The sequence below is a fragment of the Brachyistius frenatus genome, unplaced genomic scaffold (assembly GCF_029030835.1).
Source record: "Brachyistius frenatus isolate BFR_SWC_R1_liver_20210118 unplaced genomic scaffold, ASM2903083v1 Contig_61, whole genome shotgun sequence".
Classification (NCBI taxonomy): Eukaryota; Metazoa; Chordata; class Actinopteri; family Embiotocidae; genus Brachyistius; species Brachyistius frenatus.
In genome coordinates this window covers 1986527-2004003 of record NW_027210660.1, presented here as the reverse complement: position 1 = coordinate 2004003, position 17477 = coordinate 1986527, and the positions used below count along the sequence as shown (strand labels likewise).

Here is a 17477-nt window from a genome sequence, read left to right as displayed (position 1 = left end):
GTAAATACAGGGTTGGAGGTTTCCTCCGTGGATAAAAATACACTTACTTGTCAGCACAGAGGGAGAAAAACCAGAATTCTTCTCCCTCATATGCCTATTGTGCTCACGGAGCTAAAGACTTCCACACAGAAAGTGGGTTATTTTGGCAGATGTGAAAAGTTGGAAAAAATGTAAGTATAAAAAAAAAGTTGACAGGGACTCACAAAGTACGTTATAGAGGCAAAGGTTTGCATTATGAAGTGAATCTCTTAAAGAAGGTACAACTTAGTAATGTGGAGAACTACTGTATTTACCGAATCCTTTTCTTTTTGTCCCTCTTGAGCTCCCATACTTCACAACCTGTGACATCATCACTATGCTCTGCAAAGTTGCTGTACAAAGGCCTACAGCTGCAACAGGTAAGCATACTGACAAACTTAACTCCTAAAGTTTGACAGGCTCACCGCACACGGTGGTGTTCTGACATGTTCATTTCAGCTGTGCACTAAGAGGGGCCTGTTAAGAAATGAAAGAGTTTTTCTACCGGTTGAACTGAGCTGGAAGAGACTCTTGAGTGACTTCCTTATTTGAGCACGAAGCAGAAACACTAAATGTTTTGTCACCAGTAAGTAATTGTCAGTAAAGTTTTGATTGCTGTGTTAAAAAACAGTTTAAGGGTTAAATATACTTTGTGGAACAGATTAATGCAAAGTTTGATCTATCAAATTTGTGTTACTTCCACAAGCTACTTTTTATTACTCAGTCAAAGCACATCATCCATGTTGACAGCATAATTTCTAAAAAAAAAATGTGTTTTTCTATTTAAAGACACAAGAATGTCCAGGAAATTGTGCACCTCTCTTTAAGCGTTTGACGAACTGAAGACAACTATGGTGGAAAATGTCATGTGATCCTATCGACTTCTGTTAAAGGCTGCATATCGGTTGGCAAGTAAAACATGAAAATGAGTCATGAGGGAGAAGAAAATCCAGGGACGGGACTGAGAGAAGTCTTCGGCATTCTAGTTAAGGCACCTTCGGAGCGACTGCTGAGCCTGATAATCCAGCTGGGTGAGTCTCCTGAAGATAATATCATACACGCCTTGTGTCTGATCGTTCTCCGGAGAGAGGCGCTGGCCCTCAACAAACTCCAGATGCTGGCGGACAACTCCCTCGCTAACCATCTGGCTGAGATGAGTGGAGGTAAATTAGAGGATTTTGAAGTTCATTGTGGTCGTTTTCAAGCATTAACTGGACAACCTTTGGCAACGTTGGCTCGGATTTTTAAAGTTTTATCAGAGCAGAGGCTGTGTGCGCAACTTCTGAGAAATCTGGCATATAAGAGAGCCCTTGCCAGTGATTGCTTTAAAGCAAGCAATGATGGTATGGAGTATGATCATTTCAGAGAGGAAGCTAAAGTTGTCTGTGGGCCTCAGTTTGCAGAGTGGATGTGCTCCTCCGCTGACCTAAAGTCCGGGTCTTACCCCGGCCCTCAAAGAAGCCAGGATGAAGGAAGTTCAAAGGTTACTGTGTCTCAGGATCAGTCAGCGAACATACACTGTCTCCCTAGCCCTCTGCAGGCGAGCCTGTCGATGCTCTCATACCCTACTCATCTAGAGATAAGTATTCCTCCAACACTCTCATATGAAGGGGACAAAATAGATCCGGAAACATCAGGAAACCCCAAAATAACCGCCCCTACCCTCCTTGCTGAAAGTGAAAGTGAAGCAAATAATGCACCTGGGCCATCTCAGTCCTCTGAGCCTCAATATTCTGGATCTTCTCTGTTTGGAGCAAAGAAAGACTCACAGATGGATGAAACATCAGCAGCAATGGGCAGTAACCTGTACAGCCATATCACCCAGGATGAGACTCCAAACAAACCAAGCACTGAAGCTAACATTTCATTACCCAAGATGCCGGCTTCAAAAGCAACACATGAAAGTAAAGATGCAGAGGAGGAGGAGGAAGAAATATTTTATGCATTTGTTATCTTGCACGCACCACAGGATGCAGATATGGCCGAGGACATGAAGGAGACACTGGAAGCTGTCATTGGTACCGATAAAGGTGCAACGTTCTCTGAGGATTTTGCCATCCCGGGAAAGACCACCCTGAGGTGCGTTGAGGACGCTATCAACAACTCTGCCTATACTTTCCTTCTGCTAACCTGCAACTTCAACACTCGCATGCTGGAGATGAAGACTAACTCCGCCCTCGTCAACTCCATCAACAAGAAACACAAGTACAACACCGTGATCCCTCTGCTGCCACAGCAGAACTGCATGCCCCGACAGTTCATCCCTCTACCTCTGCAGACAATAGTTCCACTCGAGCAGAACAAGAGCTTTGAGAGAAAAATACAGAAGGCATTGTCTCCAGCTAAAATTGAAAGACAGAGAAAGATTTGGACTGAGGAGCAGGCAGTGAAGCTCCAGATCCAGAAGAGACAGAAGCATTTAAAGCTTCACAACATGAGCCTTTTAATGGAGCAAAACCTTCTTCTAGGTCCAGGTGTGCCACTGGATCAGGATGGTGGTGATGGCAGGGCTCGGTGGCAACCATCAAACATTCACATTGAAAATGCTCAGTACATTATGATCGGTAACGAGTCTCAAATGAAGGTGGATTTAGGTGGAAAAGCAGACAAAGATGATTCAGTTTACACAAAGGATGAGTCGTAAAGATGAACATAAGAACAACTTTCAAATTTTTTTCTGGGGTCAATTCATGTGTAGAAAATGAAAGAGATGTGTTTTTTTTAACACTAAAATGCCAAAAGCTGTAACAACCAATGTGATTTAAACCTGCCGTTGAGAGAAGACTCAATAAAACTGTCAAAGGAGGAATTAAGTTCCATCTGAATGTTTTGAAAAGCTACTGCAGTGATGAAGGATGCAGAGCAGAGCAGAACAGAGACGTTTTAGATGATATCTAGCAGAGGACTGCCATCTACTGACCGATTCGTGATACATACTCTGTGATCTCTGCAGTTGTATGAACCCTCTGTAGTCACTAGGGAGCAACACTGCCACACGCTCCTCACTACCCTTCGCAGGAGCTCTGAAGTGTGGTCATCCAACAGTATCACTGCCCTGCTACTTCGATTGAATAACATTTTAATACTTTTTATATTCAGAACTGTAATGTAGTGATGTTTACAATAGATATACAGTGTGTCCTAGACATGTATTTATGTGAGTGTATGCATGTGCTCTGTGGGTTATTCACTGTCTCAGGTTGTGGCATGTTGATACATATTGGGCAGCAATACTTACCCTGTCTCTTTCTCTGAGTGGTGTTTTTTAATTTGTTATTTTGAAGTTATTAAACTCTGAAATCTGATATTACAAAGTTGGACTTTTTCAAATAAGTGTTTTTTGGAGGAAAAAGTGTATCTTTTCCTCCAATGTCTCAATCTCACCTGTCGAAGTGACCACATACTCTGCTTTCTTTTGGTTGCCATGACTTTTTTGTGTCTTAATTTTTCGATTGTATTTGGTTGGGTCTGCCTCTGCTTTCTATCTCTGACAGCAGAATGATACTTTCCAATTTATAAAGTGTTTTTAGGGCTTTTTTTTATCATTTCATTTGGAATTATTTTTGCTTCTTTCCTAATCAGAGGTAACTCTCTTTTGTGTCTGTCCAAAACAGCAGAAGGTTGCTAAAATCTAAATCTGGGAGACACTGAAATGGTGAAAAGACAAAAGACTTTTGAGAGTTTACTGATGAACTCAGGTTCGTGCCTAATTCCTATTGATGAGCCAGATTTCACTGTGCAGTTCCCAGGCTGCCTTTAGTGGTTCAGACTGAAAATGAGAAAAAGCAGCAAAACAAAGTAAATGATTTTGTTGACTGCACTTTTCTTATACAGATTTACAATTAGTGTCTATTCATTTAAAAAAAAAAAAAAAAAAAAAAAAAAAAGTATGGTAATTTCTGCTGGCCTTTCTAAGGTGCTCTAGGAATATTTTAGCCCATTCATATGAGATGCTGTGAGTGTTATCTTAGGTCTATAGATTGTCCCGAACCCCACAGAACATCTGTGGAGACACCTAACGGTGACAGTTAATAGACTCCCATCCAGTGTGACAAAATTTGACAGGATCTGCCTGGAAAATTGCTGCCCTGGTGAGTAAAGCTTGTGGCGACACAAGTATTGAATTAGGGAGTTTCAATGAATCTGCAAACAGTTCTAAAAACATGGTTCCACTTTGATTTTATGGGGTATTTTGTGTAAATGCCAATTGTACAACGATGTCTTTTTTCCACTGTGGATGTCAAAGATGAACGTTCTATCTGATGTTTAGTGATATAAAATGCAAAAATACAAATATTGGTTGTTTCTGTGTGTTTCAGACACTTATTTGTATTTACTGGTTGATGCTTTTATGTAGTCCTTGTAATGAAATGAACAAATAAACAAAAATGGGTTACGTGAGTGAGGTTTGTTGAATAACATCATCAAATGAATCATAGATTTTGGTAGAGTGACAACTAGAGCGAGTATTGCTAAAGTGACACTCAAAGTAAGCAATGTCTTTGTGACTTGTAACCTAAATATTTCTATAAATTATCCCCAGACTTCAAAGTGTATTTGTAATTTCTCTTCTTATAAACTCTGTGCCAACATATTCTGTGAGTAGCTGAAATGTATTTCTCCATGGAAACAACATCTGGAATTTAGTCAACATCCTGCCCGTTAACTCCACCTTGACTTGCATTACAGTGTGGCGACTCCCGTCAGAAGTAAATAGACTGGGTGGGTGGATCGCGCGTGCGCAGTGCTCTCCATCCTCCGATCGGTGCGGCAGGAAAAGCGCAGAGGAGACACGGCGGAGATAGAGGGAGGGAGGAGAACAGTTAGAAAAGAACAAGAACAACATGGACACAAACAGCCTGTCTGGTGTATTCGTGTCCTCTGGTGCTGGACTGTAGCTTCCCTCCCGCGCCGCACAGCTGCCCCGTAATGTCGGGCAACCTGAGGAGAATCATGTCAGGGAACGGAGGAAATCTTCAGAGCTCCTGCCACTAAACTGCGCTTTTGGGGTTTGAGGCTATTACTGAAACATAAGGACATAAAACTGGGGATGGTGCTCATGTAACCGAGGGGCTCCCTTTGGTATCCGCCTTTTCGTGCTCTGTGGAAACATCAGGCCACCGTCAGGCAAGCTTTTTTTTTTTTTTTTTTTTTTTTTTAATTTTCTAGAAGGGGAATTTTTTTTGCTGCAGTGAATTCCTCTGGACGGGATGTCATCCGCATTCAGGAGGAACTCCTCCTGCTGACTGATCCTCCGGCGGCGGTGCAGCGGGATCCAGACAGAGAAACGATGGGAGATGCAGCAGATGACAGAGGGATGAGACGGACCTTCATCGTCCCTGCCATCAAGAGCTTCGATCACTACGACTTTACCAGGGCCAAGATATCCTGCAGCCTGACGTGGCTGGTGGCCAAGGCTTTCGGCTCGGGTAGGTGGCGCCTCCTCAGCGCTTAATGCTGAATTAGACGAGTGGAAAACACTCTTACGGTAATTATCAAACGTGTAATAATGTGGCCCGCTGTTGTGTTTGACCAGAGGGTCTGCAAATGGGAAACAGCATCCGGTAGCTAATCAGACACTCACTGTGACAGACAAATCCAATTAAACTCTATAGTCATCCACAGCTATTATAAAAATTAAAAAAAAAAAAAGAAACTGTATTATCTTATTATTTTCCCCATTCTGTAGTAAATAGAAAAACATTAAAAATCGATAACTAAAAAAAGACTGGCATATGTCTTAATTATCCATAAATATCAATAATGTAAAGTATTCAAGGCTTAATGGGTTCATGTCTCTTCTTAAGTTGTTTTTCAGGTCAGACCTCTCTACGTAGAGGTCATAGGTCAAATTCAATAAATGAGTCAGGGTTATTGGTTTAACCTTTTGCTTACCTGCAGCTACTAATTCTCCACAGCAGAAGTCAGGCCGAACATTATATAACTCTGACTACAGATCTTTACTGTCCACCTTTGTTTAATCAACAGACGTAAGGACTTCTGGCTCGTAACATAAGTTTAGGACTGTAACTAACATGAGTCTGTCAGCATGTTAACAGAAAGTTTTGTCTGTAAAATGTCTGAAAAGTCAAGTCACAGTACTTTATTTCTCTCTCTCTCTCTCTCTCTCTCTCTCTCTCTCTCGGAAATTTGAAGCCAGGGAGTGTACACAAACATTCATTCACACACATGGAAATATCTAAAACTACAAAATATAGTCAAAGAAAAGATTTCAAGTACACAAGGATGAAAGAAAATGGCCAGTAGTTGTCGTCAGTGTCCAGCAACACAAAGGTAGCTCATGTCAAAAAGTGCATTTAACAATCTATATACAAGATAAACTCAGATCTCTTCTGCTGTGGCTACTCACAAGTCTGACAGCTTCTGAGATAAACTCTACTTCAGGCAATCTAACTGTTATACAATGTGCTGTCAAAATGTTGAATACACTTGCTTAAAGCCCGAGGTGACGTCTTAAATATACTTTCTTTGTTATAAAAGCCCCAAAATATTCAGTTTTCTGTCTTATGAGACAAATGATGACTAAGGATATCTGCACAATGGAGAAGCTAAAAACACGATATAAAGGATTTCCTGATAAATCTTCTTGGTCTATGAAATGTTATGGAAAAATTAATAATGCCCATCACATGTTAAAAAGCCCAAAGCGGCTTCTTAAAATTAAAATTTTTATCCAAAATCTCAAAAATGTCCAGTTCATCGCAAGAGACAAAGAAAAGAAGCAACACGTTTTTGGTATTTTTCGGAAGAAATAGTTCTGTTCATCAGCTAATTGCTTAATTGCAAATCAATTCAGCACCACTGAAGTTATTCTGTCTGAGTACTGTCTACAGTAACAGCTGTATAGCATCTTGCAGGCAGTCGATTTTAATGTTTACTTTTTCTCAAAGTGATGATGATGTTTTCATATGGATGTGTGTCAGAAATCTTTCTTTATATGTGACTACATGTGTGCCCCTCAGCTTCGGTCTGTCTCCGTGTGCGCTGGGAGCATCTCTGGCAGCCTGACCTCATAAAGATTGAGTAATTCCAGTCTTCTCTGAGCCTAGAGGTTTACTCCAGATCCTAATGAAAGCTTTTAACAGCTGCGCCGCCATGTACAGTTCATTACATCTCTGAGTGGCCACCGCACAGACAGACAAACCTAGAAAGAGATGAAAAGACAGACCTCTGAATCACAGCCATTGATCGGACAGTGTGGACCGAACAGAGCCGCACACGCCTCTTTCTTCAACCTCAGAGAGCATCAAATGGTGGAGAGACACGCAATATAGCAACATGTGAAAGAGCCAGGCTCAGCTTTACCAGACCTGCGGCCGTTAGCATACTGCCGCCGCCTTATTTTTTTTCCCCTCGTTCCTCCGGTGACACAGTTTCAACTCCCAGCACCGCCGAGAACTGTGACCCAATTCATAACCAGTCCTCAGAGTCCTGTTTGGCCTAGATAGTAGTGATAAGCTACAGTATGGTTTGAATCTGGTGATGCTCAGATGGAGCAACTTTCCCATCAGCTCAAAGTTTGTGCTGAAACTTCAGAAGAAAGGATTTGCATATGCACGTGTTTGTGCTACGATATACTGCAGTTTACTTTATTTGTATAGAACTTTTCAAAACAAGACAGATTGATTTATAGTGAGAACAATGAGGAAAGAGTAGTGTACAGTAAAAGAGAACATTTCATAACAAGCGGAATAGGGAGTGCTACCAACTTATGTGCTTTTTAAAGACGTAGACCGAAGGTTCATCAACTCTGTCAGTATCACTGAGAACATCACATCAAAAACGTCCAGCCCACTTCTTTACTGTTTTGGTTGCATTTCACCACTCGGAGTAAAACAAGCGGTGTGTCAGTGGAAAAGTTGTAAAAACCAACTGCACTTTCTGCTCATCAGTAAACAGCAGACAGATGTAATAAGTGATGGGTTAACATAGTGGAGCATTCAGCAACAAAAAAACCATATAGGAGCTGGTGGAGACCAAAGACAGAGCTAGAAGGAAGAATACATGGTGGCTTTACATTCACCGGGTGGCCTGAAACACAAATCCAAATGAATGTTAATGGTGCTCCATGTCTGCTAGATTTTTAAATGGCAGCTGTTTTTGCTGTGTTCACAGCTTGTGAAATCTGTGATGGCAGGTTTAAAGTGTTTCATCTCGATCTGTATCAGTACACAGATCAGCTCTATTTACATGAAGAATGAACCAGCGGGCCAAAGCTAATTAAGTAGTAATTTAATTTCTGTAGAAATCATTTTAAATTGGCAAACTACATGATTAACCAAATTAGTTAGTTTTTTTTTTTTTTTAAAGTTTTTTTTTTTTAACAAAGAGCAGTAAACCAGCAGAGATAAGCTCTGCTGACCATCAGGTTATGTATGCTGAGCTGTGATCCCAGGGGTCTGCAGGGGAGCAGCCTTCTCTGTGCCTGGACTTCCTGTGGCAGCTACTTCCTGTCTGTTTCCTCTTTGATGGCCAACACAAAGGGGAGGGGTTTTTACTTGACGAGGCAGATTTTCATGAACTCAACAAAAGCGTGCTCTCTGTTGCTGCTTTTGAAATGATTTTATTAACCTTTAAGTGTAAAGGTCATCTTTACAGTGTCCATTCAAACTACCATCAGCTGAAAAGAAAGCCTGGTCTTTGTGACTGTTCTTCAAAGAGTGTTTGTAGTATAACTAAACATTTCAAACATTGTGCTCAAAGAGTGAATCACGTGAGCACAACTCCACTAATCAGCTTTAGAGACACCGTAATAGAAGTTGGATCCATTTAAAAGTTGCGAATGTGTGTATGCGGGAGGGCTTATTATAAAGTGGCTTAACATCTGCCTGTTGCTTTAAATATCTATTTTCATCACCCACTGTCGGGGTATGAGGACACTGCGCTAACCACAGCCACTGGAAAACTGCAGAGATTTGATCATAAGCTCAATGGATTGGTTCTTTTTGTACTGAACGTTACATATTTGATTTATCAAACAGTTTAGTTGAGCTTGATGCTACTACAGTGTTTATATTTTGAAGAGCGCTGCACCTTTAAGAAGGATTCCTTTAGCGTTTAGTGTTTTCCTAAAGTGTGATTCACAGGCAGGCAGAGAGGAAATGACCCTACACACTAGGAATACAAGCACTCATACTGCAGCACACAGGCTGATGAAAGTGTGTCAGCGCACACACATGCACATTCCTACGCAAAGGTCTCGTCTGAAAGTGACGCCCCTGGGATAGAAGTGCACAGTATGTACTGTATATCACTCAACAATAGATTAAAGACTGGTTTAGATTTGAGTCACAACAGGTCGTGACCAACAACAACATAGTACCATTAAAAAAAGACAGTAAGACACAAAGAAAAATGAGTCCAGTGTAGTGCAGCTGTCTGTGTGTGTGTGTGTGTGTGTGTGTGTGTGTGTGTGTGTGTGTGTGTGTGTGTGTGTGTGTGTGTGTGTGTGTGTGTGTGTGTGTGTGTGTGTGTGTGTGTGTGTGTGTGTGTGTTGTGGGGACATACATCTGTTTACACAGCCACATTGTGGGGACGAACAGCCAGTCTCCACCATTAAATTTCAGGGTGAAGACTTGCTTTAAGGTTCATGTGAGGTTAGGTTTAGATTAAGGTCCAGGGAAGTAATGTAAGTCAATCTAATGTCCTCTGAAGTGACATAAACATGAAATGTGTGTGTGTGTGTGTGTGTGTGTGTGTGTGTGTGTGTGTGTGTGTGTGTGTGTGTGTGTGTGTGTGTGTGTGTGTGTGTGTGTGTGTGTGTGCTTGCGTGCGTGTTTCTGTTCAGCTATTTTCTCCCAATCAGATTTACTGGATGAGGTAACAGGATTAGAAGGTACCCTTGCTTTGTAACAAACACTTCCACCAACACACGCACAGGCTAAAGTACACTTGGTGCGCAAACACACACACACACACACACACACACACACACACACACACACACACACACACACACACACACACACACACACACACACACACACACACACTGGCTTTGTGCTCACAAGATAGTCTGTCTCATGTGAGTCCACAGTCAGATAATAGTTAATAAAATCAATAGTATAGGTAAAACTTAAACTGTGACTTGTGTCATACTGTATATAGTTCACGAAAATGGAAATTTTTAAAATGATCAAAAATAAATCATATTGTGATAATTTAATAATACATAATATACCATTCTGCCTTCTTTATGTCATGTTTCGTTTTGTCAAGCTATGATGTAGCTTGATGAAACGTAGTGGTGTGACGTGCGTTATGTGCATAACCTCCATAACAACAAGCATGGCTGACAGCAGCTCTATGTGGTTCAGAATTTGAATCTCACTGACTTATTGCTGTTGTTTACAACTAAAGAACAGAGATAGTTTTTAAAATTTTGACTGAATATTTGAAGGCAAACTGACCTATCAAACTACAATACATCTGATTGCAATAATATGTTCTTGAATTAAATACAATTTTTTTTTTTTTTGTATTTGGTCATATTGTCAACAATATCAATATCGGAGAAATACACTGAAATATGTTGACATTATTTGAAGGCCATATCGCTACTCTGTCAGGAACTTTTTTGCCACTAACTCGTTCCCCTCTTAATTTAATGCACCACACATGTTTTCCTGAAATAGATTTTCTGGTGAAGATTTTCTGAATGTTTTGCAGTGCAACAGGCTTTGATCTGGTTGTAGTCAAGCTCTGCGCTTCAGTGTAGGGAAACATAGCAACAACAACAAAGACAGTAATATATAGAAAGCACAGCTATTTTATTGCTTACATGAATTTACTGTTTACTTCTCTGCCAATGTTTTCTCAGCAGTGATGACGCTGGAGAACATGAGGTCTTCCTCCACTCAATAAGATGCATGCTGGTCAAAACTAGCCCTAAAACATTTCCTGTGTGTTTCTCTGCCCTCAGATGCAGTACCAGAGGAGCTAGCTGAGCCTTTCTACAGGGACCAGTACAACCAGGAGCACCTGAAGCCTCCGGTCGCCTGCCTGCTTCAGTCTGCAGAGCTCTACTGCCGGGCAGGAAGCCTGATCCTCCGCAGCGATGCTGTCAAACCTTTACTGGGACACAACGCCGTCATTCAGGCCCTGGCACAAAAAGGCCTGTACGTCACCGACATGGACAGACTGGTCACGGAGAGAGACCTGACCAGCACGCCCATACACATGGTGAGTGGAGACGCACCTGACAGAGAGCCTAATTGTATTGAAGTGGGTTCAAAACATCAGAATTTATCTGCTGCTTTCACATTTTAGTAACTGAGTTTCGTCTAATTTAGTTGTTTTTTTTGCGCACGTGTGGATTTTAAATCTAAACTTTAGTATTTATTCAATTGTACTTCTTCTGCATACAGTTCCTTCTCCTGCACTTCAATGCACATATTCACACTTACAAAGAGCATATGGGAGTAACCATGGAGATATGACGTGTCAAATGTAAGGAGTTGATTTAGATCCTAATCTGCCGATTTGCTCATTCATAAAAGCAACAAGTCCTCATGTCTGAGACGCTGGAACCACTTCTGCTTGATAAATGACTTCAATCAATTCTCCAGATTGTTGGCAAACAATTTCCATTGATTAAGCAATTAGATTAATTGTTTCAGCACTAACATCTTCACTTAATGGGAAATACGTTATATGAGCGTGTGCTTGTGCTTGTGCGGACTTCTTCTCCATGAGTCCTACTGTTAGACCGTCCTCTAAAAACAACCGCTAATGACGGGTTTCCTATAGCAACCCATTACTCACTGTTCAGCCTCTGTGTCATTAGACAGCAAAGATCAAGCGTGCCTTAGTTCACATCGCAAAGAGATACTATAGATATAGTAGTATGTTGTCAAAACTACATCCAGAACATTATGAGGCTGCCGCTTACATTTATTAAATATTTTGATCATTATTTTTAGATTTAGTTGAAAGAATGTCAGAAAATGGTAAAAAAAAATGTTGATCACTCTCCCTTAAAGAGGAGGGTTTTTTTTTTCCCCTCTTAGCTTATGTGGGAATTGTTGAATTGTTGGGTTTCTCTGTAAAATAGTATAAAGTTCTGCTGTAAGGACTTTGATGTGTTAAGTGCCGTGAAATAACCTCTGTTGTGATTTGGCGCTATATAAATAAAATTGAATTGAATTGAATTGATCAGAAGTTGTGTCATCACCTAAGTAATATCTTCTTCTTGCGTGTTTTGTCCTACAAGAAGTCAAAGCTGTTCAGTTTACAGTGAAATAAAACAAAGTCAAGCACCGAAACCTCACATTTTAGAGGCTGAACAAGCATATTTGGGGAATTTTTAAATCGATAAACGACTCAGGCGGGCATCATAATTGCCGTCCATTTGTGGTCGATCGACTAATTAATTAACCGGCTAATTATTGCGACACTTGAACATAATACTGTCATCTTTTACTGGACTTGAGAAGAGCGCAGAAGTGGTTAATTTACGGGGGTTTTAGTCGTTAAAGGAGGGTGGGTGTGTAGCCGCGGATACAGACACACAGCTAGCACACGCATGGCTGGAGACCGGCCACTTCTGCTGACGCCAAAAGGTGTCTGCATTGCAGTGTATCCCCCCTCCCCCTCCCTCCATCTATCTCACAGTCACTTTCCGTGAGTCTGTCTTGTCTTCCTCTCCTCTTTTCAACTCCTGTTTGTGGATTAAATGAACATTAAAAAAAAAAATTCTGATCTCCGGAATATTTATGCATTAAGCGTATTTCATCAAACCTGCCTCTGCCCACTCATCAACTCTCACGGATCGTAGCTGTATTTTATTAGCCTTTCTCTCCTGCTCTTAAAGTTACAAGTCAATGACAACGTTTATCTTCATGTTTGATTGTACTCACTGCATTATTCATTGATTAGGGATGTCATGAAGGCGACGTGACGCCCCGCTAAATGAGCCCATGTCTTTTCACAGCTGTTAAAGTGCTCGTCCAGTGTACGTCGACACATCTCTTTCTCAGTGATTCGCTGTATGTCTGAGGTGATTTAGTGACAGAGTAGACAAATGGAGCCTGTAGCCCATCGACTCTCTAAGACATTGACCTTTATTTGTGTAACATACAGGCAGGGCTATTAGTTAATCTGTCAGTCCGTATTGTTACTCTGTGCTCTTGTGCATTCGTCAGACTGGCTCTGCAAAGCTGTGTATTTGTGGACTCAGCAGTATAATTTCAGTCACACAGAAGTTGAGGCTTTTCATTTTGTGGTTATGGTATATCTGCAGAGAAAATGATGACCTCATGGTTTTCCAAATACTGTGCTACAGAGGAATAACTCATGTCAGGAGGGAGGAGGAGGAGAAGGAGGAGCGAGGCAGTTTGTCAGAGGGCGAATGGATATTGAGAGAAAGGGAGGGAAAAGGGGGGAGATGGAGTTAAGGAGCTGCCATTTGGCCAAGATCCAGGGGGAAGCAGGAAAGTAGAGCAAGAGAAGAGAGGAAAGGGTGAACGTAAAAGTCTACAAAGGAGAAGGGGGGAGGGGGGAGAGAGCTGTGGAAAGGCAGGGAGGAACGATGTAGAGGAGAGGAGAGGGAGGAGGTATTGCCTTTTTGGCGGTCGTGAGGGCATTTGTGTGCCAGAGGAAAAAGTGGAAAAGGCCTGCTGTTAATATGACCATCTGGAAAGAGGGGAGGAGGGGAAAAAAGTGCCATGACGGAGGAGGAGGAGAAGAGTGGCGCACACTGGGAGTGGTGAGGGTCGAAGGAGAGGAATGAAAGGAGGAAGCAGGAAGGAGAAAGACGTGATGTGCACTACTGCAGCACTGTGGAGGGTGGGGTCTCGGAGTCAAAGCACGTCTGGTGCACAAATGAGAGCCCCGCACCCTCCTCTTCTTTCCATTACCCCTTCTTCAAACACACACATGAACACACACCTCCAAAGAGCTATCAGACCTACTGTGGTGTGCACGAGACCTGTGGGTCCTTTTCTAGCTTTACTTTCCTGGTCCTCTGTGACTTTTTTGTGTGTCTCGGGCACGCTTCCCACTGCCCTCCGGGGGTTAAAACACAGACGAGAAAGTGACGGACAAGAGAAGGTGCTGAGGCGGTAATTGAATTTGACTGCAGAGGGGCATTTACCTTCATCTAAATGCTCTCTGCTGAATAACGCTGAACGATTTGGAGGATTTTATGGAATGCGTGTGTGTGAGGCCGATGGAGGGAGAGGTCATTATTCTTTCGCGGACATTGTGGACAATTGCACCACAGACTGTCTGTACACATTAACATCTCAAAGGAAGCAGACATGTAGGTGCAAAGTTGTGCAATAAAAACACTTGTCTTGCTCAGATGTAGTTCATTTTTAAGGACGTACCTGCACTGAACGGACACTTGTGATGTCTGTGAAGAATGAGGCTACTTTTGATTATGTGTTTGCTCAGCTGTACTGTATTGGGCTTTCCTATAGATGCCTTTGATCAAGGGCACACACACACACACACACACACACACACACACACACACACACACACACACACACACACACACACACACACACACACACACACACACACACACACACACACACACACACACACACACACACAGCATTAGTGGCAATGAATACTGATGCCCCTGTTAGAGTGTATGAGTGTACTGCAGCTCTTTATGTCCAGTATCTGCCATTTCCACAGCCTTATAAGGCGTGTCTGTCACCATGAGTGGTTTAGACTTGCTTCTGTGCACACACATGCACGCGCGCACACACACACACACACACAGGCGCGCGCACGCACACATACACCAAAAAGGTCTTTGTGAGGGTTTAATTGAGAGCGCATGGCTTTTAAACTCAGTGCTGTACTGTCAACAGTACTGTCTTTTTTTCTATAGATATGCAAGCTCCACTGGCTCCGGATACTGTCTGTCTTTTTCATCTCCATCTCTTGTGCTCACACCCATGTGTACATTTGCACTGCTTACATGCACAAGCACACGCATGTTATCTCGGAAATAAATGTCACAGATAGAAACTGTGACACCAACAAATCTACATACACTATTAACATGTAAACCATATTTGTCGTTTAACTGAGGACTTTAAGAAAACTAGTGCGGTCAGGGATTGAATCTTATGTTTCCCTTTTTTTAAATGTGAGGCTCGAGGAAAAGTTATTCACTTTTTTGCAGAGTTCGTTGATAATCAGACGAACAACAGCCCTGCGTTAAAACGATATCGAGTGGCTGTGTTAGTGAGGGCATATTGCTTCAGGTAACGGTAAGACAATGAAATACAATTTAATGTATAGTGAGCACCAGATCCAGGAATTTTGACACCAAACAAATGTCAAAACACTGCACCGGGTTTACTGTTCAAAGACAGGATTTTAAAACTCTGGAAATGTATTTTAACATTATCTTTTACTGCAATGAGTACAGGATCAACAGCAGAAATCTGCCCTTCAAGTAATCTAACAGGAATGTTGACTTTGCAGGTAGTACTTTGTGGACTATGAATAACCAAGAGAGCTGTATCAGTTCCTACCAGCACGTCTAAAGCTCACTCATTAGCATTTTTAATCTCATTTATTTTTTCCGTACACAAACCAATAGGTTATAGTTTACAAGAAGTTATGTGCTGTAACTGTTTTACTATATCACTATTGCAGTGAACTTCTGATATTAAAATGTATTTTTTGTTCTCCAGTTCAGACTACTTGCCATTTGGTTAGTTCATTTTCATCCCCCTCCACCTGCTATAACTGTTTTCATACCACTCCTTCGAAAAACTCAAAAACATGCAGTCTTGTCAAGTGAAAGAAACTTTACCTTCCACTCTACAGACATACAAAGGTCATCATCCAGGATTTTTTTTTCCCACATGTTTAAATGCAGATGTTAATTTACAAAAATCTTTATGAAAAAGAAATTGACACTAGTGATTTGTCACCATCACTTAAATTCATGTGCCGCCTAGAGCCCTCAACACACACACACACACACACACACACACACACACACACACACACACACACACACACACACACACACACACACACACACACACACACACACACACACACACACACACATAGGCTACTTGCATGCACACACACACTTACATGCACACCCCTACACAAGCTTCTTAACAAAATTAAAGATTCAGGAGTTTTATGCAAATGGTTTCAGAAAAGCTTCAATCACAGGAAAGGCTTAGCCGGTTTTCAGCAAAATCTTGTTATCTGGATCTCCAGCTTCAGTCTAAGCTACTTGGTATGTCTCCCTCTTTCTCTGTCAGTCTGTCTGTCTCTCTGTCAGTCTGTCTCTCTCTATCTCTGTCAGTCTGTCTCTGTCTCTCTGTCTGACTCTCTGTCTCTGTCAGTCTGTCTGTCTGTCTCTCTGTCTGTCTCCCTCTCTCTGCCAGTCAGTGAGTCCAGCTGTCAGCCAGATGTCCTACACTACCGCTGCAGGAGAATGCACACAATGTGAAATATCTGGCAATATCCTGAAGCTGCATGAATTCAAAACAGTGTCTGCAGTCTGTTTCTTAGACAGAGTCACATGTTCAAGTACCAAACCACACAATCCTGTGTACAGTGAACCCTCGCTATAACGCGGTTCACCTTTCACGGTCTCGCTGCTTCACGGATTTGCATCGTGCATTGTGTTCTGCATTCTGATTGGCTAAACAGTCTCTCCGCTTCTTCTCTACCTGTTTGTCAATAACGTTGCGGTTTAATATGTACACGTACGTAAAACAGCTTGCCAAATTAAAAATAATCGATGGTGGCATGTCGGTTTATAAGAATCTTTTTGCCCAGAAGAAAAAAGAGCGACAACAACTACCGATAACTATGTTCTTCTCTCGAAAAACCACACCTGCACCGCCGGCTTTAGAAGAAAGAACCGCTGCAGAGCGGAGTCAGGATGCAGCGGCTCAGTCAGAAGAGCAGTGAAATACACGAGTCACTATTTGTCCTACTGTACTTTGTATTTGTTTTCATAATCATTTTTCATTTTCTCCCGTTCTAATCCAATGACTCGGGTCGCAGTGGGGCGGTGCCGATCTCAGCAATTTGAAGCCTTCAGTTCGTATTGATGATTAAAATTATTATTTTACAGTACAGTAGTTATTTGTAAAAAAAACATTTATGCAGTACTTTTATTTGTTAAACAAATGCTTGGGCCTGTAAAAAGGTTTTGTTCTTTGGTTTCAATGTATTATGGAGTATTTCATTGTATAATAATTGTAAAAAAAATAAAGGTTACTACTTCACGGATTTCACCTATCACGGTCTCTATTTGGAACGTAACCCCCGCGATAAACGAGGGTTCACTGTACTCATGTAATATGGTACAGGTGTAGCATTAAATGTGACTTACTGAATGTCAACTAACATCATCACACAGAAACGCTTACAGTAAGATTTTATAGTTCTCATGTTTATTTGATAAACATAATTTCTCTCCCATCGAGAGCTTAAAA

General features: G+C 41.6%; 2 protein-coding genes across 4 annotated transcripts in view; both read left to right on the top strand.

Moving 5' to 3' along the window:
* Positions 1-284: 284 nt before the first annotated feature.
* Positions 285-2827, top strand: ticam1 (TIR domain containing adaptor molecule 1). 2 transcript variants are annotated; one of them, XM_069706210.1, is made up of 2 exons: positions 285-398; positions 808-2827. In XM_069706210.1, exon 2 carries the CDS (start codon positions 938-940, stop codon positions 2660-2662), a length of 1725 nt encoding a protein of 574 aa, XP_069562311.1. In that variant the 5' UTR covers positions 285-398; positions 808-937; the 3' UTR covers positions 2663-2827. The 2 variants fall into 2 exon arrangements, with proteins under 2 accessions (XP_069562311.1, XP_069562312.1); XM_069706211.1 differs by lacking the exon at positions 285-398 and adding an exon at positions 571-604.
* A 1957-nt stretch (positions 2828-4784) lies between these two features.
* The window catches only part of camsap2b (calmodulin regulated spectrin-associated protein family, member 2b), a 36305-nt gene continuing 23612 nt past the window's right edge, over positions 4785-17477 (top strand). For both annotated transcript variants that reach the window (XM_069706202.1, XM_069706201.1), the window contains exons 1-2: positions 4785-5447; positions 10961-11220. In XM_069706202.1, the coding sequence (XP_069562303.1) occupies positions 5309-5447; positions 10961-11220 (399 nt within the window). In that variant the 5' untranslated portion in view covers positions 4785-5308. The remainder of the gene's footprint in view (positions 5448-10960; positions 11221-17477) is intronic.

What these genes read in the sequence shown, in the direction of transcription:
- ticam1 (XM_069706210.1), top strand. Translation starts at nt 938, where the DNA reads ATGAAAATGAGTCATGAGGGAGAAGAAAATCCAGGGACGGGACTGAGA.